Source organism: Astatotilapia calliptera, chromosome 18 (genome assembly GCF_964374335.1).
Source record: "Astatotilapia calliptera chromosome 18, fAstCal68.1, whole genome shotgun sequence".
NCBI lineage: Eukaryota > Metazoa > Chordata > Actinopteri > Cichliformes > Cichlidae > Astatotilapia > Astatotilapia calliptera.
In genome coordinates this window covers 15,679,421-15,701,637 of record NC_137439.1, presented here as the reverse complement: position 1 = coordinate 15,701,637, position 22,217 = coordinate 15,679,421, and the positions used below count along the sequence as shown (strand labels likewise).

Below are 22,217 nucleotides of genomic sequence, written 5' to 3'. Positions count from 1 at the left end.
ACAATGACGCATTTTTGATATTCAAGATGAATCTCCTATCAGTATTCTGTTCTATAAATCGATTCTAGTCTATAGTTTCCTTTGCTCATATTGTCCTGAGATCACTCACAGAGCTGAACTACCTGAACACAGTGTTGATGGGGAAAAGAAATATATGAAGCTTAGAATTTGCTGGTATTCTTTATTTAAAGGCCATAAAACATGACATCAGTTTTATGTTTGTTTTTGTTACTTTGAAAAATTCATTTCAAACTTGATGTTTTTTTTAATGGAAAACCCCACAAAGTGAATGTATACTCACTTGCCACTTTATTAGGTATAACATGTTAGTTTCGGGTTGAACCCCACGCTGCCTTCAGAGCTGCTTTAGTTCTTCGTGGCAGAGATTCAACAAAAGGCTGAAAATATTCCTCAGAGGTTTTGTCCCATCAGAAGATGGTACACTGTGGTTGTAAATGGATGGACATGGTCAGAGACGATACGAAACGATGCTCAGTTGTTACTAAGGTACCCAAAGTGAGCCAAGAAAATATCCCCCACACAGTTACACAACCATTATCAGCTTAAGTTGTTGTTCCAAGGCATGATGGAGCCATGCTTTCATGTTGTTTATGCCAAATTCTGACCTTACCAACCAAATGGTGCAGCAAAACATGAGACTCATCAAACCAGGGAATGTTTTTCCAATGTTTTGTTGTCCAATTTTGGTGAGCCCGTGGTAATTATAGCTTCAGTGACCCGTTATTAGCTGACAGAAGTGGCACACAGTGTGATCTTTAGAGATGCTCCTCTGCATACCTTCATTGTAATAAGTAGTTATTTAAGTTACTATTGCCTTCCAATCAGCTCAAACTATTCTGGCTATTCTCCTCTGACCTCTGACATCAACAAAGCATTTTCACCCCTAAAACCCCCCAATGAGATATTTGCAGTTGAACGGGTGTACCTGTGGCTGGTGACTATATATTATAACTTCTTAGTTTACTAGGATTGCAAAAAAGTGCTTATTAAACATGGAGTAAGTTAGACTTAGAAATTTAGCATTCATTCAGAGTCATGTTTCTGTCAACCTAACAAGTGTGAACAACTTAAGTCTTTGCTTTGCTTCCGTTTGTGTCAACGCTTGGGAAAATGGCTTTTTAACAGCTAAATTTTCAACACCAGTTGCTAACTTCATCTGCCATTTGGTGCCAGCCAGGTGGTGTTCAGTGACTTTTAGAAGTACAACAGCTCGGTGTCATTTCCTGTGATGAGACAAAAAGGTGTGCTAATTTTATGATTAGCCACACTGATGGAGATGTAAAGAAATAGCATTAATCCCCTCCCATCCCCATTGCACTCAACATTTTACATCTTTAGGTTTTAGAAACCTTCATTGGAGACAACTTAAATTCACAGATAACTTACTGTTAGTGGGGCTGAACCAGCTCACCCCTCCTAATGTCTTCAGGTTTCCGACTCAGTGACGTCTGGTCTGATCGTCATCAGCAGCACATTCGCCCACAATATGTGCTGGTTGCTTTGTGTGCTGATGTCATAATTTAGTCCACATAAAAACAATTTATGAGAGGTACAACTTCCCTAATCATGATTTTAGATGATGTAGCCTAGCATCATTTTCATGCAATGTTCATGTTTGGGCATGCAGCCTTGTCTTGGTCTTCTTCCATTAGTAGAACCATTAAAATAGTTTTTTATGGGTTATTGTAAATTTGTACTAGAGGACATCATCTTTCTGGGAGAAAGTAAAAATTTGGTGTTGCTGACTCTCTAGCCAAATTGGAGGGTCAGATGTCACTGGTACACATATCAGTGGTATTTGACAATGCAGGGAGGCCATACAGGCCACAGGATTCTGGGCACCTTGCAGTCATATGAGCCATGAGGTCTTCTGTATGCCAAAATATTCTAGAGTTAAGTATTAGCCCGTTTATCAGAAAAGCGAAAGAAATTTAGTCATGCAACGGGACAATGATCGCAATGCTTAGCACAGGCGGATAAAATGAAAAAATAAAAAATCAAACAAAAATACTTTCTTCTTTATGTGCATTTCTGCTACAATCAGCTGATTTCAGTTTATGGAAAACAGTGGACTGTCAATAGGGTTGGAGACATGGACATTACTTTCATTTTTATAGCACAAAAGGACGAGAGTGCAAGCATCTGCACAGACTGTATGCTAACGCTAAGCTAACTTTATTTCTACCTGTTCGTGGTTCTAAAGTAGAATCACTGTGGCGATCGCTGTCTGTTTGTGCTGGTTTTCTTCTTGTCGTTGTGTTGCTGGCTTTCTTTTCTTAACTAAGAACAAAAAGAAAAAAATATAGAATCGGGATTTGTGCTGGTGTGTGGGGGTGTAGCCTAAGGTTTGTATTGTTAACTGATAATTATGTGACAATGTGTTTCAGGTCATTTTACAGCGTGATAAGGAATCAATGTAACGAGTAGTGTAACAAAGTGCTTTCTCCAAATGAGTAATTAAGTAATATACTGCATTACTTTTAAGAAAAGTAATGAGTACTGTACAAAATATTCCTCTTTTTTTTTTTTTTTTTTTGAGTAATGACACCAACACTGAAGTCCAGACGTCAACCTCATTGAAATGCTGTGGTGGGATCTTGAGAGAGCGGTGCATAAACAAATGCTCACAGATCTGAATGAAGTGAAGCAGCATTATAAAGAAGAGGGGGCCAAAATTCCCCCACAATGATCAGAGAGGCCGATAAAGCCAGAAAACAATCACTTCAAATTCCTGCTACTGAGCTGAGTTTTTCAAAGAGCTGCACAGAGTCCTATGAAAACTTTCTTTTTCACATGAATTCATGTTTTATACTTAAATATACAAAGAAGAATGAATCAAAGGACATTTCCAAGCTTTTGAAAATTTGATAAAGCAGGTTGTAAAGGGTAGAGTGATAGGTTGAGAGGTTTGTTAAGAGTGTAACTAAAAAAGTAATCTACTACATCTAGAACTAATCTTTAAGATTTCTTTTCCTTTAACTGTGCAGTAAGAAAAATGTGTGTATAAATGTAAAATTAACAGGGAATTTTTCTTCTCATTTACTGTTCTCAGTATCTATTTGTGACCCAGTAATGTGCTCGCAAGTACTCGTTAAAATAATGCCTTAATTCTCCAGATATTAAAATTGCTACCTTTTTTCCAGTATGTTTTGTTATGTTATGTTTCACAATATCTAATTTAAGCAGCTGATTCAAAGAAGCAAAATTATACCGTAGATCATAGGTTGTGTGAAAAGTTATTGTAAAGACTCTCTTTACGGTTGAATTGGGATCTATTTTTACTCTTATAGCCTTTCATTTTATCAATTAGGCGTTGTTGCTGATAAGCCGTGGTTCTTAAGGGCACCGTGTGTGAGCTAAAATACATGAACATTTCTAAAAGAACACATTTTCTGTGGGATGGGTGCAAAGTGATAAATAGAATGGTATATAATTGATTAGTATATAAAACGCACATGCACAGTCACACATGCACCAACACAGTGGGACATACTGTGGCGGCTCTGAGTCAGTGAGCACTTGTTAGTGGTCAGGCTCTTTCCCTCCAGTTGGCACAAACCTCCAGTGACTCAGGGAGACTTGTCGACCAAGAGCCAGAGTGAACAGCAGTGTCAAAATTTACCAAAAGCTGTGGGAAGAAGGCACAACTTGTATTAAAAGCTTTTCACAGTATCATGAATCAGAGTCTAAATATTATGTTTTACTTCAAAAAAAAAAAAAGAAAAGAAAAAGAAAAAGAGAGAAAGAGACAACTTGCATGTGTCCAAAGCTGACTTTAATGAATCTTTACTCAGCAGCCCACCTCTGCAGCTGTGCGGAGAGATTCCTCTGGCGGTGAGGAGATCTGACAGGTTGTTTTGAGTCTCAGCTTCGGAGTTCATTTACAACCAGTCAGGCAGGAGTCCTCTGGGAATCTGATGATTTTTGACACCCGGACAAGCAGATGTTCAGAGGACATGAATAAAACATACAGCCCATCTGACCACAGATCGGCGGCTTTCCGAGTGTCTAATGAAATATGAGGCGTGATTTCAATTCAACAAGGAAAAAAAAAAAAAAACTTTGTCAGATAAATGCGATGCCGCATGAAATATGTATGACCTTTAGGTAGCCTGACCTGATTGGCTAAGCAGGGTTCAATTGTGGTTATGACAATCAAAGCCGAGACAGGTTTGTCAAGGAATTTATGTGGTGAATGGGAAGGAAAGTGAATGGACCTCTCATAAGCAGTCAGGAATATAAAGAGAAATATTATGTGACCGCTGACGGCAGAGTGTTTATCAACTGATAAAACACCATGTGTGCTGGGTATCTGTGAGGAGATGCATGTACTTTTCACATGCTGCTCTTTCAGAATTTGGTTGTTTATTTTTCTTTCCACTGAAAGCCAGTTTTAAAAAAAAAGAAGAAGAAAAAAAGGGAAAAAAAGGCTGGTCTCAACAGTTCAGCACCACGGGGGGGGAAGCAGCGTGCGTTACCACACAACCCACTCAAAGCTGGTCTTTTACTGTATTTAAGAAGGAGAAGTAATCACAAATGTCCTGGGTGGGACTGGAGAGCAGGGCTTTTCATTCAAGTGAAAATCAGGGCGTGATTGGCTGCGATTGTTTTCTTTGATTTCTTCACTTCATTCCAGTTACCCAGAAAACAGCTGCACTTAAAGCCTTTTTGATATGTGTTCATGTCCTTGCACCGCTGTCCTTGGAGTATATGTCTTCATTAAAAGCTTTAAAAAAGCTCCTTGTTGAGCTCAGATAGTAACCTCGTGAGAGTTTAAAAGAAGAAACTGAATTTAGATTTGTTAAGATGCAAAAGCATTAAGCAAGCTTATAATTCCTAAAAGTGAAAGATGAATAAAAAAGTTTTTAAAAAAGAGCAACCTATTCAGAGCTTCAAGCACATTTTGACTCATGTGCAGAGAAAAACAAGTCCTGGATCAGAGTTCATAAATATGGAATAGTATACACACACACGTTGGAACTTCTTTCAGCTATAGATATTTTAGCACCTTCTACAGGCCAGTTTCTGAACTGTATAAACTTTCACATGTAAATTACCAAGTTTCCTCATGTTTCTATAGAAGCGCATCGGAATTTAAGAGAATTATCTCAAAATTTTGAGTTACAGACTTAAACTTCAGAGAATGTGACTCAAGTTTGAGAATATAATATTGGCATAATCATAACATAATATTGAATGTAATTTTTTTTTTTAATTGGCTGATGCAAGTTTCCGTACGTCTCCCTGTAATCCGAGAAGATCAAAATGTCAAAAATCTCACTGAAATCCAAACTGACCAGAAGAGAACAAACAGAAACGGGCTGAGTAAATATCTTTACGAGAAATCTTAGAAAACAAATGCATAAACAGAAATCCACCGTTCCCCCCTTTCAGTGTTTTCCTAAATTTTAGAGAAAAAAAAACAATATCTCAGTAATTTGAGAGTCATTGAAAATCACCTTGTTTCAAACATTAAATCAGACATAAAGTATGTTAGTGGCTTTTGGCGCTGTCAACGGGTCATTGTTGTATTTTTATTTGTGTCAAACCAAGTGATCAAAGAGAGCCTGACGTCAGCCAATAATGAGGCTTTTTGATACAAAGTTTTCTTAAATATTAAAAGTGCCAAAAAAAAATTATCTAAGAACACCTTTAATAACAGTGCTTCAAATTGCTTCTTATTTAATAGCATTAATGACTGGGGTACCATTTCTTGTAACTAATTTCCTAATCATGTTGCCTTCTCTGCGGCATCCTCCTGTCCTCCAGCAGCAGCAGCACAAAGCTGTCATCTCACAAACAGTCTCTGAATAAGATGTTGAATCATGAGCTGCAGCCTGTTAGAGACTCAGTAAGAAGATACTTAGAAAAGTTATATGAATGCTTTGCTTTTTAAAATTTTTTTAGAAGTGCAACATAACTACTTAGTCCAGATGACTCACTTGAGATTTAACGGCTTGATAATCAGGTGGAATTGTTATTTCATTCCACTTCACTGTTGGGGGAGGCAATCAGAGATCCAGGGATGAAATGTGGAAGCTGAGAGGAGCTTTAGTTCAAAACAGCAGTTCTTGCAGGTATTAAAAATATATTTAAATTTCTCTACAACATATAAGAACAAGCACAGAACATGAGATTTTCTTTCATAACAGCCACACAGACCACCCATATGTACAAGGAAAGCATTGCGTGTTGCTTTAATTCTTTCTGGGAATGTAAGCAATGCAGGACAGAATCTGAGATGTATGTTATCACGTTAGAAGCTCTTTGGGCTACACAACATAACATCAGTTATTTTCTTCTCTGTCATTCCCGAGCTGCGACATCTGATTTCCGAGGTAGCTGGAGTGCAGCATTATATGCACTGACCCTTTTAAATAAACATAAACATGTAAGGCAGACAGTGGAGGAACAAGAAAAAAATATTTGAAAATGAAAAAATGAACTTTAATGCAGTTTGTCAAAAGTGCATTCAGGTTTTTTACTGTTATGTTCATTTGCAAATTATTTCCAGTGATTTATTATTCAGAATAAAACGGTGTATTCTTTACTCCACTAACGGTGGTTTTTACTTAAGAGTCTAAAAGGTTTTAAGTAACAGATACTTGAGTTCTTCCTTCCCACTGTCGCCAAGTTCTTGCTCTTAGGGTATCATCCTGGAGTTGGAGTTTCCCTCTGATGTTTTGTGAGATTTAACTTACAATATAAAGCGCCTTAAGGGAACTCTTGTTGTGAACTGGCGCTATGTAAATAAATGTGATTACATTTAGAAGTTATGTGGTGGCACTTTTAATAAATACCTGTACCTATAGTAACTCTAATGTCTGTATTATGCACATGAATCTGAAAATCATATTCAGTGTTCTCTATTACATTTGATTACATTGTATTTGATAAAAGTAATTAAAATATTCTTTATTATATATATATTTTATGAACAACAGCTAACTTCCATGAGAAGTTACACACAAGTTACACACACTTGTGTGCTCACAATAAACTTAATGCATTGCAACCCGAAAAACAGATTTACAACAAAGGATTATGACAAAATTTAATCCCCCATGCAAAAAAAAAAAAAAAAAAGGTAGATTGATTTTCATCGAGATGTCAATCGATGCTCTGTTTTGCTGAAGGCATCAGAGGGCGGAGTGTCACATTTTCTGCCGATGAGATTGAGCGGCAGCGAGGGGCTTAGTGGCAAATACAATCGAGGAGTGTAAACATACCGAGGGCTACAAGAGGCCGATCAATGGCTCCAGTCTGGGATTGATTAATTACCCCAAGAAAGAGACTGAGGTGTGAGGGCACCAGAGAAACCTGATCAGAACAAGATTTATCACCCAATCTCGGTATCATCACTCCACCCCTCTTACTGTTTTCTCTTTTCATACTTTTCCCAATCTGGCCTTCTTAATTTACAGAGCTGAGTGTGTTTCGTAAAAGTCTGAATGGCTCTTTAATATTTTTGACCCCATTTAGAATACGTAAAAAAAAATCAGTTAGGTTAGAGTAAGGTCATAAAATGATAAACATAAGGATATAAAGCTGTTCCGAGATATTTTACAATGAACTTGCAATGGATGTTCATGAATGGAGAGACCTTCTGATAACATCCAGAATAGTCAATGTTGTTATTAAAAATTCTACTGAAATCCTAATATGCTACGTACACCTTCATTTGGGTGCACGATTAAAAGAAATAATCAAAATACACTTCTGGGAAATCTGTTAGGTACGCCCTTCTGTCTAATGATATGGTGACCTACTGAAGTTCACACTGAACATCAGAATCATGAAGAAAGGTTATTTAAGTGTCTTTTGATAATGGCGTGTTTGCTCGTACCAGACAGGCTGGTCTGAGCATTTCATAACCTGCTGATCTGCTGGGATTTTCACACATGACTATCTCTGGGGATTACAGCAAATGGTCTGAAAAAGAGGAAACATCCCATGAGCGGCAGTTCGTGGAGTGTAAAATGCCTTGTTGATGCCAGAGTTCAGAGGAGAATGGCTAGACTGCTTCGAGCAGCAACACTAACTCAAATAACCCGTCAGCTCTGCTTCAGCCAAAGTATGCAGAAGAGCATCCCGAGTGCACAAACAGCCAAACATCTTTAGGATGTGGTGGAACAGGAGATTCATGTCATGGCTGTGTTGTCAGCAAATCTTAAGCAACTGTGCGATGCTGTCAAGTCAATATCAACCAGAATCACAGAGGAATCTTCCCATAACCTTGCTGAATCTGTGCCATGAATAAATAAGGCAGTTCACTAGTACTGTTACAGTTTTTGAGTTCATGGTGACTCTGGCAGGGGGAAAGTGGCTCTTATATGAAAATGAAAGAACGTCTCTTTTTTCAGCCGGATTAAAATTATGCTCACAGTCAGAAAACTGAGAAAGAAAACGGCAACGGAGCACCTGAATGTGGAAGCAGAAAATCTCCTTCTTTGATTACACCACACCTACTTGTAAATCATTATGTTCAAAACAGTGATTGTAACAGCTAAGTTTAAGTTTAACCTTAAGTAGCAGCCACATACGTCTTCAAGGAAACAATGCAGTGGTTGATTGGAAATGAGGAGTGTTTGTTTCACTCATTTCCACCTCCTACAGTGCATCAGTTTAATTTTCAGAACATTTTACTTTGAGTATGATGACAGCATAGGATGATAAAAGAAGTAGACCAAAATAACTTTGTATTTTGGAGTATTTTACCTTCTTTGTTGACTTGTCTTTTTATACAGTCCAACCCTGTAAGGCTCCACAAAACAAGTGTGACTGCATAGCTTAGTTATCGTACCTGTCACAGTCAAGTGTCCATTTTTTTTTATCAGTGGAAATGAACAATAATAAATTTTAACCAAGTTATTTAATGTTTTTCTAATAAGAAGACAAAAATTACATGCAGCTACTTTGCATTCATACCAAACAGCTAAAGTCAGCAGCTACGCTGTAGCCTGGAGCAGCTAAAGTGTGATTAGTACCCATATACTGCATGTAAAAACTGGACTTAGCCACAATAATATTAACTACTGATTTTTTTAAGCTTTGTTTTGAAGCATATATTTTGGCCTTATGGATTACTATCTTGTTTTTGTTGATTGTTGAGTTTTTCTTTCCCACTGTTGCCAAGTGCTTGCTTAAGCCGGTTGCTGGATTGTTTTTTCCCTCTATTATTGTAGGGTCTTCACCATGCAGTTAATAATTCCTCAAGGCAACAGTTGTTGTGATTTGGCACTATACAAATAAAATGGAATTGTAAAGTATCTTGTGTAAACGTACAAGATAACAAAGAAATAACCAGCATTAGGTTTCCATCCAGGTGAGGACATCAGCAATTACTTGGGCAAAAATAGATTCTGTCTTTACTCAACGCTGATGGCTTCTAAATTTCAGACCCCTTTCTGTCTGCATCATCATATCTTTTCAGATCATGATGTGGCCCTCAGAAGCTCTGTAGGGTAATGCAATCTAAATATGTTAATTTGTGGTCTAAGTTTTGGCATTTTCCCCTGGCAATTTGTGGAGATTTCTTGGAGTCAGCTCTAAGTGGACATTTAAATAGCTGGCTGCAACCCTTTCTCAGTTAAAACTCACAGTTAAATATTGTTTTGATGTTTTTTTCCCAATAATTAAATGAACTAATTACAAATTAAAGCACCTTTCATATAAGGTTCACATGAGATTTTATGTTAAGTCACTTCACAGCGTTACAATTTTGACCAAACTGGTTATCATCAGTGTCCACGCATACAATATAATGAAGAATTGTCTGTTGTGGAGCAGGGAAATTATTTTACTGCTATTGTTAAATAATTGTCATCATTACCATTGCATTAATAATATAATCTGGAGTTTATATTGCATTCAGGGGTTGAACAGTGTGTGTCTTTCAGAAAGGCTAAAAGTAACAGGACAGGAAACAGGCTTGGAGAGTTTTGCAGAAGTGAAAGTTATTTTGAGCAGCAGGCTAAGACGAGGCTTTAACAATGTAACAGATAGCTTTAAGAAGGTCTTAAGCAGTTATGACTATTTTATACACAATGCATATCTGTGCTTATTAAAGAGTTGGAGCTCGGTCAATTAATTGGGGGTCGGAAGCTTTGTTCGGCGCGATGTTCGGACAATCTATTGTGCAAGTGACTTGGAGCCATAGAAGGAATTGCAATACATGCTTACAAAACACTTATATATCAGATCATTTTATATTAAGCTTTTAAGTAGAAGTTCTTGGTTAAAACATTTATTTAGTAGAAGACATACACATAGTCTCAGTGAGCCTCTGGTCTGGTGAAAGGTCAGAAGTGCAACAGGTGAATTGAGAAAGAGCATTTGAGGACGAGACAGCAGGTTGGAGGTGAAGAGGTGACACAAAGAGCATGTGAGGTCAACACATACACACACATTAGTTAGATTTATTTAGAGGAGAGATTAGTCATGTCTGGTTGTAATTGCAAAAGTGTCTCGGTAAAAGAGGAACCGTCCTTGTTGTCTCGGCAAGAAAGAGGAACAATTTACTTTAAGACAAGAACGGAAAGTACCAGCCATGAAAATAGAAGATGATCTTCTGGGTTAAAAGCCATTGTGGTGTTGATCTGATCTATGTATAAAATGTATCTGTGACGCATGAAGGGGCGTCAGTAAATCAAACCCTGATGCTATAAAATATCTGTTCATGCTTTGATTAAGTTGGAGATCACTTGCTGTCGGCGTACAGAGTATCTTCCCACACGTGTGTTCATTAAAATCATTGTTTGACCAAGACCTTCTGGACCATGGGTGGTTTGTACTCTCCCTCCTCAATTGTGAACCTTAACACTGTCCACAAACACAGCTGAGGCTCAGTAAGATCTTCCAGTCAGTCAAATAAATCTCGTATAAGACTGTACACAGTGAATAAAGACTGGTCATTGTCAAAACCAGGACAGCCACATGACGGCCCTGATGTCTGATGCATGACTGTCCCTCTGTCGCCCTACATCCTCACCCGAACTAATGATGACCTTTGATTCCCAAAAGATGTCAGGAGACGGGAGAAAAACTGCAAACGCACCCAATTAATTTTGGGTGAAGAGGACTGGAACGTGTGAGTGCGTCAAGCAGCTGGAGTGAATAGTGAAGGGCTCCAGGAAAAGACAAAGCTCAGTGTAATTAGGATTCAGGAGGCCCTTTGTCAAAGATAATTAAAGCTGACAGCCACTGTGGAGCAGAAGGGAAGAGAGCAGAAAACCCCTTCAAACTACAAGCTTCACTTTTAACACATACTCTACATGGTCTTTCACTCTTTCTGCCTCTCATACACACTTTGACACACACAAACCTGTATCACCATCCATCACCCCTACTTGCTCCGAAACTGCATGCTAGGCAATAAAATAGATGAAAGATTAAATAAGACAGTAAAAGTAGTTGTGGTATCTGCATGTACATCCTCTTGAGCCAGAAACATCTGAACAACGTGATTAGAGGAGACAGCTTCAGGAGTGAGCAGACAGCTCACACTTCACCATCTCGACTTCAGTCTTTATTGCTGCAATGGAATATTTCTACATCGCTTGTCTATTTAACTGTTCCGTTTTGTTATTACAAGGACATCTTCCTATATTGAACTGGTTTGATTAAAGATGCCACTGAATACTTCTGTATTTCAAAGCTGCTCTGCTCGATATTTTTATATGAGCAATGGATCAAAGTGACAGAAAGAGGTAGTTTGCACTGCTCTGTTTACTCCCTTACACTACCTTGCTATATGGAGCCTGTTCAGAATCCTATCTGATACCACGGGGGAAATTCAGTAGCTACGGATTAGAGGGACAAACTCCCTCTGATCATACTGAAATGAAACGTTTTCTCACTTCCAACCTGTTGAGCATGGCATTTACGCATCCTGCAATATCACTTTAATCATAGTTTCTCTCCACTGGTTTCCTGTTTGTGTTAGAGATTATTTTAATATTTTAGAGATGCTGTTCATCTTCAAGTTGAGCCTTTAAAAGTGCTACATAGTTAAGACTTAATTCATAAAGTGACGCTACTTTTGCTTTAGGGTCAAAATGTTCAAGGGCTTTCGGTGTCTATCAACTGCCTTCACGGATAAATAAAGATGGGTATCAAGGGAAGCATGTTTAATGTAAACAGAGTTGGTCCTAGCATAGAGCCCTGTGGAACTCCGTAATTAACCATAGTGTGTGGGCTCTCTCTGGGTACTCTGGATTCCCAGACATTCACATTAGACTAATTCTTAATTGAGTATAAGTGTGATTTTGAGTGTGAATAGTCATCGTTTCTCTGGAATAGACTGATCAGTTCAGGGTGTGACTTGTGATAAGCAATAAACAAAGTGGTTGGAAGGACATATTACAATTTATTATTTCCTTCCCAAAAATCTCTCACCATTTAAGTACATGAGAGGAAGAAGCTGACAATTAAAAAAAATGATCATGTGGTACCAAATTTATCTCTACAGAAATCATTTTACTACCAAAACCTGGAAAAATCTGGCTTCTTTCAAACAATGTCTTAATCAAAGCCAACAGACATACACTTTTTAATCTGTAGGCATCTGAATGTGCCATCTAACTTCCCTACAGAAAGTATTTATATATTTTTTTCAAGGATTTCTGAAGTAAAGCAGAAACTACCAGTGGTTTAAAACCAGGAACAGAAAACAACAACAAAAAAAGGATCTGTAGAGCAGCTCATCAGGAAGTTCACGGTTTTTAAACCACGTCAGTACAACTTCTGATTCTATCAGCCGCTTCTCGTGGTGCTGAGCAAAACTTCACATAGATTTCACTGTCAGTCACGCAGAATGGCATCGCCATGGTAACTTTCACTGCTTCACTGACACAGTGTCACTAACTGACAGTTGATTCATTTGAATATTGCCGTCTGATTGGTTTGTTTGACTCTAATCTCTCTCCGTGTGGTTTGACCTGTCATGCGCGTTCACATTACAATACCTTTTTCTCTCAGAGAAAATTATTATTCTGCTCTGCTTGAAATGAACATTACACACTTTAGGTTTACGCTGTTTAAACCTAATGATCCACCTGTCTCTGAGTGTTGCAGGTAGAGCAACTTCTTGAAATAAAGATGGGGAAAAAAATGCTGCAGCTTGTGTTTCACATATCAAACAGAGAGGGAAGAGGACAAAAGGAATCCACTGAAATGACGCAGGGTCACAATGAAGATAACTCCACCGTCACAGATGTTTTAAGAAAAATCTTGAGCAGCAGGTCAAAAATTGACCTGTGACCTGCTGCTGCCAGGTCATTCTTCTTCTTATTCTCTATTCTCTTATATGTTTCAGTCCTTTCTTTTTTTGAAGATTCCTCCTTGTTTTGTGTTTATTGGGGCTTAATATAACATACAGTTGCGATTGCAAGTTTAAGACCACTTGAAAAATCGCAAAAAATCATATTTTGCATGGTTGGACCTTAAGAAATTAAGGCTGTCACTGGTGCCGACTGCAGCCCCATAAATATCAGGCCCTTCATCCGAGACTGAAGGGCTTCAAAAACAAAAAATGTCTTCAAAGTTCTCATCAGGGGAACAATGGAGCTTCAGGAGGTGCAGGGGTGTCAAACGGCCACTGGCTATGTCCAGATGTTGCAGAGAGCATCCCTCATGACTGAGGCCCTCCTCTGTGTGGTAACGACTGGGTTTTTCAACAGGACAATGCTACAGTACACAATGCCAGCAGGACAAGGGACTTCTTCTGAGAGAATAACATCACTTTTTTGGACCATCCTGCATGTTCCCCTGATCTAAATCCAACTGAGAACCTTTGGGGATGGATGGCAAGGGAAGTTTTAAAAAAATGGACAACAGTTCCAGACAGTAGATGCCCTTCATCCGGCCGTCTTCACCACTTGGAGAAATGCTCCCACGAACCTCATGTAAACGCTTGCATTAAGCATGCCGCAACGAATTTTTGAAGTGATCAACAATAATGGTAGAGCTACTCATTAATTCATGTTTGGAACTTTTGTATTGGGAGGATTTACGGGGTTTTTTTTCAGAGGTGTGGTCTTAAACTTTTGATCAGCTGTAAAACAGCCTGCTTCAGTTTAAGCGTTGTTTTCAATAAATTGCCTGCTCAAAAAAATGTTTTGCCTCACTTCCATTTCTTCTTGCTGCATGCTGAAGCGCACAGATCAGTACACTTATCTGTGTTTGTCAGATTGGTCAGATGCTGCCAACACCTTTCTTGTGAATGCACGAGTAAATGTGGAGTTAACTCAGCGAGTTAATATTCAGCTTTGCATGATCCCTTATCCTGCTTGGTAATGACAGGGTAACTGAAACCAAATAATAGACATATACTGGGGTAAACTTTGTTCATAGTACAGTATAGTATGTGTTGTATTTTCAAAATAAAACCCTTCACTTTCTTCTTGGGAGACCAGTATGTTTTAAAATTTGTGCAATAAGATTATTGAGAAGAGCTACCAGTTACACACAGAGGTTTTTATTTATGGCAACAATATGCAACTTTCAAAATAAAAGACCCAAGACAGTTATAGGATCATGATTCTTTAAACTTAAATAAAATCCTCCATTTACTTAATGGAAATCATCAATGGTGTGCCTTTTAGTGTATTTTACTGTATATTATAACCATTTGCACATAACACAAATTACTGTTGCATAATATTTTAGTGTTTTTTTAATGTTACTTACATCCTTCTGTTTTTATTTTCATAATATATATCCAATTCACTGTCTTCCTAAAACTGACAATTTCAAAATAAAAGCTACTTAATTTTCTTCTATTTTTTTTAAATATAAGCCCTACAGTTAGTTATGTAACTTTACCATATTTTAGGTGTCAGATTTAAAAGTGTGTGTGATTGTGAAATGTTTTCTTTCTTCAGCTTTCACCCAGCCTTCTGAACTACCATTACGGAGGAGGAAGCAAGAGATGAAGTCCAGCTGACAACAGTATGTCTTCTCTTTCTAATAGTTTATATTCTGTGCTCCCCCCCAAACTGGTTAGACTGACTGTTCCTCCCTTAGTCTAGTTCTGTTAAAAGGGAGTTCTTGCTCCTCACTGTTGCCATGTGCTTGCTCTTAGGTGAATGTCTGACTGCTGGGGTTTTCTCGTTAACGTCGAATGTTATAAGAAAAGAAGAAGCTATAAAGTTTGAGGTGACTGTTGTTGTGAATGGTGCTCTATACATAAAGCTGAACTGAAAGGCTAAGGCTGCTAAAATTACACACAATGTGCTGATTTTATCATTTGTCTCAAGGAAGAAGACTGAGGTTAAAGAGGGTCACCAGACTCAGACGAACAGATGTCAAGTAAAGACAATGCTACTTTTTCAGTTTGTGGTATGTGACATAAAACACCTTCAGTGAACAACAGAAGCATGTTGAACCAAGGAAATAAGATCGCTGCCATAGAATTCAAGGTCAAAGGAAAAGAGAAAGGAGGCTCTTGTTTTTAAACAAAATAATGAGGCAAAACATCAGAGCATTACATTTATTTTGACACTACCAAATTACTTACTACCGAACCATCATGCAAAAGAAGCTTTTTCAGCATATTCTTCCAGTTGAGCAAAGCCTACAGAAGTGGAATATTTTAACCATTTTGTTTTGCACATTCTCAGTTTCTAAGCAGCATCACTCTTTTCTTCATTCTTCGTTGCACCTTCTTTATAACTCAAGACGCAGAGTCAAGCCATTTAGCAAAATGAAAGTTACAGACCTGGAGTATATACATCTTTTAAAAACGACACAGATAATAGATTAAGCCATGTTGCACCAAAAAAAAGAAAAGGACACAGGTCTCTGATTTAATTTAATTTTGTACCTCTTCTTTTTTTTTTTTTTTTTTTTTTTTTTTGGCACAAACAGCGCCTTAAGACAAAATTCTGCAAATGTCCAAATGTGACAGCTATAGAGGTTGGAGTGCGTCATCACAGAGACTACCAGAGCCACTGTAGAGAAGGCACTTAATATTAACAGATAAAATTCTGGTCGGCTGATACTTTTTGTTGTGTTTGGCCAGCTCCTCCTTTTGTGAATGGAGCGGGAAAAATGCGGGAATTTAAGAATATTGCTGGGTGAATCTCTGGTGGAACTCTTTGACTTTATTGAGGAGGATCTTCAGCTTGTCGGTCGGTGGCAAGATGGTCATTCTGGGCAAGAGGAGCAAAGAAAATGAAAACACAAATTAACCATAGTGATGTAGAAAACAGCAGATGGCCCAGCTGAGAGTTCTTTGGACTTCCAGAATCCCAGAAGAATTAATTTAGAGGTTCTGACAGGGATAATATTTAAGATATTTTTTAAAAAATGACATAAAAAATGTTTTGAGCCACTTGTTCAAAGCCACTCTAAAGCAACAGGACTGCACTAAAACCAACATTTATGAAGGTGATTGTTGTTTTATAAAAGTGCACCTACTGAATAACTGAATATCTTGATTTTCTGACTGTAGGTTGCACATTTGCTGTGTACCTGAAATGGTAGGTCCCATCTTTTTGGCCAAAGCCACTGCCAGGTACGAGGCAGATTCCCGTTTCCTCCAACATCTTCATGCAATAAAACATGTCTGGCTGCTGTCCCGTTTCCTGAGAGAGAGGAAAGGAAATATTATATGTACAAATCTTGATAATTTGGTGGCATGGGGCTCTTTAACTAAAAGCTATACTTATAACAGAAAACTGTGAGGATATATGCTTAATTTAACTTAAATAACAGTAAATAGTATTTTCAGTTCAAATAAACAAAACAAATCAATTAAAAGCTCAACTGGAACAAATTACAACAGAAAAAGCTCAATAAAACAAATACCACAATAAAATAAAATAAAGTACCACATTAAGCTGTACAACATGACTTGAGGTTGGATGAGAAGTTTAAGATATTTTAAATGTCTTCACTATGGTGACCCTCAGGTACAAAATACAACTAAAAAGAAAACATGATGTTTGAATTTTGAAAGGAAAAAAATCCATATGATTTTAATTTATTTAGTGAATTTTAATTTATCTGATAATGAACAGCTGATAGAAGATATATGACATAAAAAAACAAAAAAGAAACGCTGTCTGTGACTTTTGGACAACGTTAAAGTTGTGTTTTCTAAAAAGATATTTTTTGGGTTGTTTTTTTTAAATCTCAGGCCACAAGGCAAGTTAAAGAGGATTAACAGCAGATCTGTGATAATGCAGGTATGTGTGTGTTTTTGGGATAATGCTACTCCTTTGTGGTCAGTCACAGGAGCTGACCACATGTCAGTGGGTCAATGTGACGTTACCCTCTCTAAGGCTGATCAGATTCTCGGTGCTTTGATTCATCCGCTCTCCGTGAAATTCCTACAGAACAATTGCCCGTGGGACAGAACTGAAACCCTGAGCCACTGGAAATCATTTGTTCTTCTAAGACAGCAAGGTTGGCAACGAGCTCAGCTTCTTTGGCACGTTGCACATCCACCACCGGTCTGCATGTTGTATTTAATGGCCATTCCTAATGTGGCTTGTGTGTAGTGTGACATGAGTGCAGTTAAGGCCGTGAAGGTCACAGAGAGACATTTTTAAAACAATAATAGCAGAACTGCAAACATGAGCGATTGGAGATTAGAGAGAATGTTCTATAGAAATTCTTGCATAACTGCAATGTCTCTCTTCTTTTGTTGCTTCTGACCAATGTCATCACCCTGAAACAGAAATGGTGAATTATTTATAAAAGAAGGTTCAGGACTGACCGTGGCCTCTTTGACAGCCTTTTCAGGGATGGTTATGCGAGGAAAGGAGTACATAGCACCCTGCACAGGGTTGCAGCTGATGCCTTGGACCGTGTTGAGAACTTGCTCTGTAAGTTTGGCCTTTTCTGCTAAGGCACTTAATGTGGCTGTGCGTTCCTGGATGTGGGAAAGAGATATTGGGGCGGGGGCAACATTAGATCCAACATATATACATTTATGATGCTGGGATTCACTTGATTGGATTACTTTATCTGCATGTTGCAATCCTCTGTGCTGTAAGCTCCAAAAAAAAGTTTCAAATTCAGCAAAGGGTTTTTATCTCATCCCTGCCTAAATGACTTTGAGGTGCACTTGAACAGTTTACTGCTTAGATTTACATCACACATGACCAGAAGTAAACAACATGAGCAGGATAATGCTGAGCTCAAGAGCTTTTGATTTTAAGCTTTGTTATAAGCAAACCATGAAACATCTTTTGTGTTCTTCTGGATGAACTACAGTGATACGTGAAGGTAGGGCTGCAAAACAATAAAATGATTATGACTGAGCGATATTTAAAATGCAAAGCAAACAAAAATCAAGTGGTCCATAAATCAGCTCCTGATGGCGTGCTTGCATGAGCCAATCACAGGTGTTCCCTCCATCGCAAGGCATGAATTTACCTGGATTAATCTGGACGAGTGACACTGTGTTAAAAACAGATATAGAACAAAATGTCTGGCAGAGCAGAAGATGAACGGCTTGTCCCTGAAAGCCGATCATTAGCCGTTATTTGAAAATACTTCCAAAAAGAAATCATTTGCAAAGAGTGCTGTGTGTCTGTAATGAACAGCAATACAACTAACTTATTCAGCCGCCTGAAAAGACACCGCAAAGTGCAGTAATGATGAATGCATGAAGGCCAAGAAAAGCAGTGCAGTGGTTTCTAACGTCAATCATCCAACATCAGCTCAGATGTTGATAAAAGCGAAGCTGTACAGCATGCCAGCGCCGCCATCCGCCTCACAGAAGCGCACTGAAACCACCAATGCAATCGCACTACAGCTGGCCAAAAAAGTGCACCTAATAAACACAGTAAGAAATGGACATCTCAGGGAAGTAGAAGAAAGTGGAAGCTGTACCCTGCTGATTTTTTGTGTTCATGCAGCCCTACCTGACGGCACTAACAGGAAGTTTGTCTTTTGAAAATTTACCTTTTTAGCGAAACCCTCGCTTAACCCTCGATGGGCTGGATGTCTAGAGGTTAACGTATTCTGGTATGTCAGCAAGTTAAGTAAAATCCATAATCAATAGTTTGTATTCAAAAGGACTTCAAACTAGTGACTGGGGCTGTAAGTCATCATTAGAAGAGAGTTTACGGATCATTGACAGCTTTTATGCAACCACAGGGGTCACTGCTTGCTAGCTGTGATAAAGAATGTAGGTTTATGATATTTAAGCTTCAGTGTCATCATTTTATTTATATACAGCCCATGATGGTAGACTGTGTACCTTGATAAAGCTGCCATAAGAAGGTTCCCCAGGCTGTGGAGGGTTAACCACCAGGTCCATTAGAGCCTGACCAGGAACAGGAGGGCACAGACGAACTGACAGCAGCTTGGTGAGCTGGTCCTTCACTTCATCGTCCATGTTGATGATTTCCATGTAGCCCCCACGAAAACCGCACCTACAAGGCAGATTATAATGTGAGAATTACAGCAAACACAAAACAAAACACAAAGAAAGAGAGAAACGCAAGCTATATATTGCAGCCTTACTTCAATATATAGCTTCAATTAGCTATAGGAGCTAATTGTTGTAAAACCTCCCCTTCAAATAACTATTTTTTCATAGCTATTTTATCCCCAGCACAAATAAGAGGGGAAAAAAAACAACTTACTCTCCCATGTAACACTTAGAGGTTGAGTGGAAAGACGCCAGTTCCACTGTTTCTGCGTACTCGGGCCCCATCTCAAACAGGACCTTCTTAAAAGAGTGGAACTGGCATCCCTCAGCATACACATTATCCTGGTACACCTGGGAGATGAGGACAATAGGATAGATATTAACAAGGTGAAGAAGATTATACATCAGACAGATGTCTTAAGACATTCAGAGAGATTACCTCATCAGCCATGAGAAAGAGACGTTCCTTTGCAGCGAATCGAATTACATCCTCAATGCACTGTCTGCTCTGAACCTGACCTGTAAAAATTAAGAGGCTCATGATAGGGCAGTGACTTTAGCTTTGCTGCCATCTAGTGGCTCATCCAAAATACATGGAAATGTGTGTTGGGCCTGGTTAGGAGACAGGACAGTCTTTTCTTGCAGAAAAGATTTAATCCAGCTCCAGTCTCCCCCACAACTCTGAATTGGATAAGCTGAAGAAATTGGGTGGATGGATAATTTAATATCAGTGTGTTATGGTGTTTAGCTTGTCTATTATATATATATATATATATATATATATATATATATATATATATATATATATATATATATATATATATATATATATATATGTGAATACAACAAAAAAGATGCAAATGTAATGCTAAAACAACAAGGATGCACAAATTAATCACATAACTAGATTAAATGATGATAATTCTGATAATTCTCTATAATAACTACTTGATTAATTGACTTTGACATATGCAATAGGAAGGAATAGGAACTTACCTGTGGGGTTTCCAGGGTTGATGATGCATAAGGCTCGGGGGTTGCAGTACTGCCTGGCCTCATTTACAGCACGCTGCAGCTCAGTGATGTCCAGGCTCCAGCACTTTTCCTCATTAAGGAAATAGTTGATCTGCACAGCGCCCAGTTCGGCCAGTGCAGCTGAATACAGGGGATACTGAGGTATGGGTATCATAACACCGGTACGGGTTGTACCTTCGCCACACACCAGCAGCTTCAGCATTGTCTGAAGAACAGGTCGGAAAAGATTTGTGATGCTTCAGTTATAATGCTGACTGCACTATGAAAATTACTTCTTTTTTTTTTAAATACTGGTGGCTGCCAGTGCTAACTCTCCTCCTCCTAGTAGATGCACCTTTGGTATCAATTTCAAAATCCTACGTTGCTTTGTTCTTTATTGCATTTACAAGTTTTTCAAAAAACTTGACCTCTGACCTTTACAATGAAGTCACTGAGATTCAAATTAGTCTTAAACTTTTACAGATACCTCTATGGTATCAATTTCAAACTCCTATGTTACCTTGTTCTCGAATTCTTGCAAACCTACATCTGCACGTTGCCCACTGGCCCCGCAGGGTTATGATGTTGTTTTCTAAAAATAATTAGGTTATTGTGTGCAAATAGAAATAATTTAAGCTTTCTAAGAGAAACTAGGATGTTTAAAAATGCTATGTTAAAACCTCATGCTCTGTTAAAAAAGCACTTGGAAAATTTTTGACAAAAACTTTGGGGCTAATAATTGTGCCCTCATCTGCATGTACCGGTACATATAATCAGATTTTCGAATTACGTAGTAGTTTGGCTGCATCTTGCTTAACCTGAATGCAATATATAACAAATATATACACGTACGACAAAAATGCACAAGAAATTAGTTCTTTGTGAGCATTCTACGAAAAATAAATATTATATTTGAGTAAAAACCCAGCTAACATTACTGCCAGATAGAGATGCTATCGTTTTAGGTCATTTCTCTTGGAGAACAAAACTGTTAAACAGCCCAGACAACCCATGAAAGGGGTCATGAGAAGGTAATACCCATCTAGCTAGCCAAAATGCTCATGCATCAGTGATCCAGTTTCAGCCTTTCTTTGATTGGCTGACATTCAATAGATTTGTTCTCACACGTATTTATTTCCCTGCTAATTGTTGCATGTACAATGCATCCTTTAAAAGCAGGCTCACTGCTGAGGCTTTAATTTCACAAGCCTGTTTTTGTAGTTCAGTGTTCAAAATCAAAATCGAGCTACTTCCTTCACTGTTGCTACAAGACAAATGTGCATAATTAAAACTAAAATGGAGACATAAATCACAGTACCACAATGCCGTCGCTGGCTCCTGTGGTGAGATAAATGTTATCTGGGTCACAGGCCACACCGCCATCCCGTCGTTCAATGTAACGGGCCACGTCCTGACGCACAGAGTCTATGCCTTGACTGGCACTGTAGGAACCTGAAGGAGATTCATATGGAGACGATGCAAGCTGCTATAGTAACACAAGCTCTAGAATCACCGCAGTGGCTATATATCACTCAGTAGGTGTATGAAAGGACTAAGGGTGATAATTACTAACACAAAAAACCCCTAGACCTCATACACACCCATACTGTTCCCGCCACAAGACTGCAGAATGCGGCATGCTCTACTTTTAGCATCCTCTGGGAATGTGCTGTCACTCAGCAGTTCAGGGTAGGAGCAGAGCGCCAGGACCTTTAAACAACAAGATTGAGTAAGCATAAGGGTGTATTATCTGCATGCATTACTACATAAAACGGGCACACTGACAATGACGTAT

General features: G+C 38.4%; 1 protein-coding gene across 8 annotated transcripts in view; it reads right to left on the bottom strand.

Moving 5' to 3' along the window:
• Window positions 1–15,497: 15,497 nt before the first annotated feature.
• The window catches only part of gpt (glutamic--pyruvic transaminase), a 15,829-nt gene continuing 9,109 nt past the window's right edge, over window positions 15,498–22,217 (bottom strand). For 4 of the 8 annotated variants that reach the window (XM_026148673.2, XM_026148674.2, XM_080292225.1 and 1 more), the window contains 9 exons: window positions 22,024–22,132; window positions 21,741–21,874; window positions 20,405–20,648; window positions 19,848–19,927; window positions 19,623–19,759; window positions 19,235–19,409; window positions 17,744–17,899; window positions 16,495–16,607; window positions 15,498–16,172 (listed from right to left, as the gene is read on the bottom strand). In XM_026148673.2, the coding sequence (XP_026004458.1) occupies window positions 16,082–16,172; window positions 16,495–16,607; window positions 17,744–17,899; window positions 19,235–19,409; window positions 19,623–19,759; window positions 19,848–19,927; window positions 20,405–20,648; window positions 21,741–21,874; window positions 22,024–22,132 (1,239 nt within the window). In that variant the 3' untranslated portion in view covers window positions 15,498–16,081. The remainder of the gene's footprint in view (window positions 16,173–16,494; window positions 16,608–17,743; window positions 17,900–19,234; window positions 19,410–19,622; window positions 19,760–19,847; window positions 19,928–20,404; window positions 20,649–21,740; window positions 21,875–22,023; window positions 22,133–22,217) is intronic. The other 4 variants (XM_080292227.1, XM_080292228.1, XM_080292229.1 and 1 more) reach the window with 1 other exon arrangement.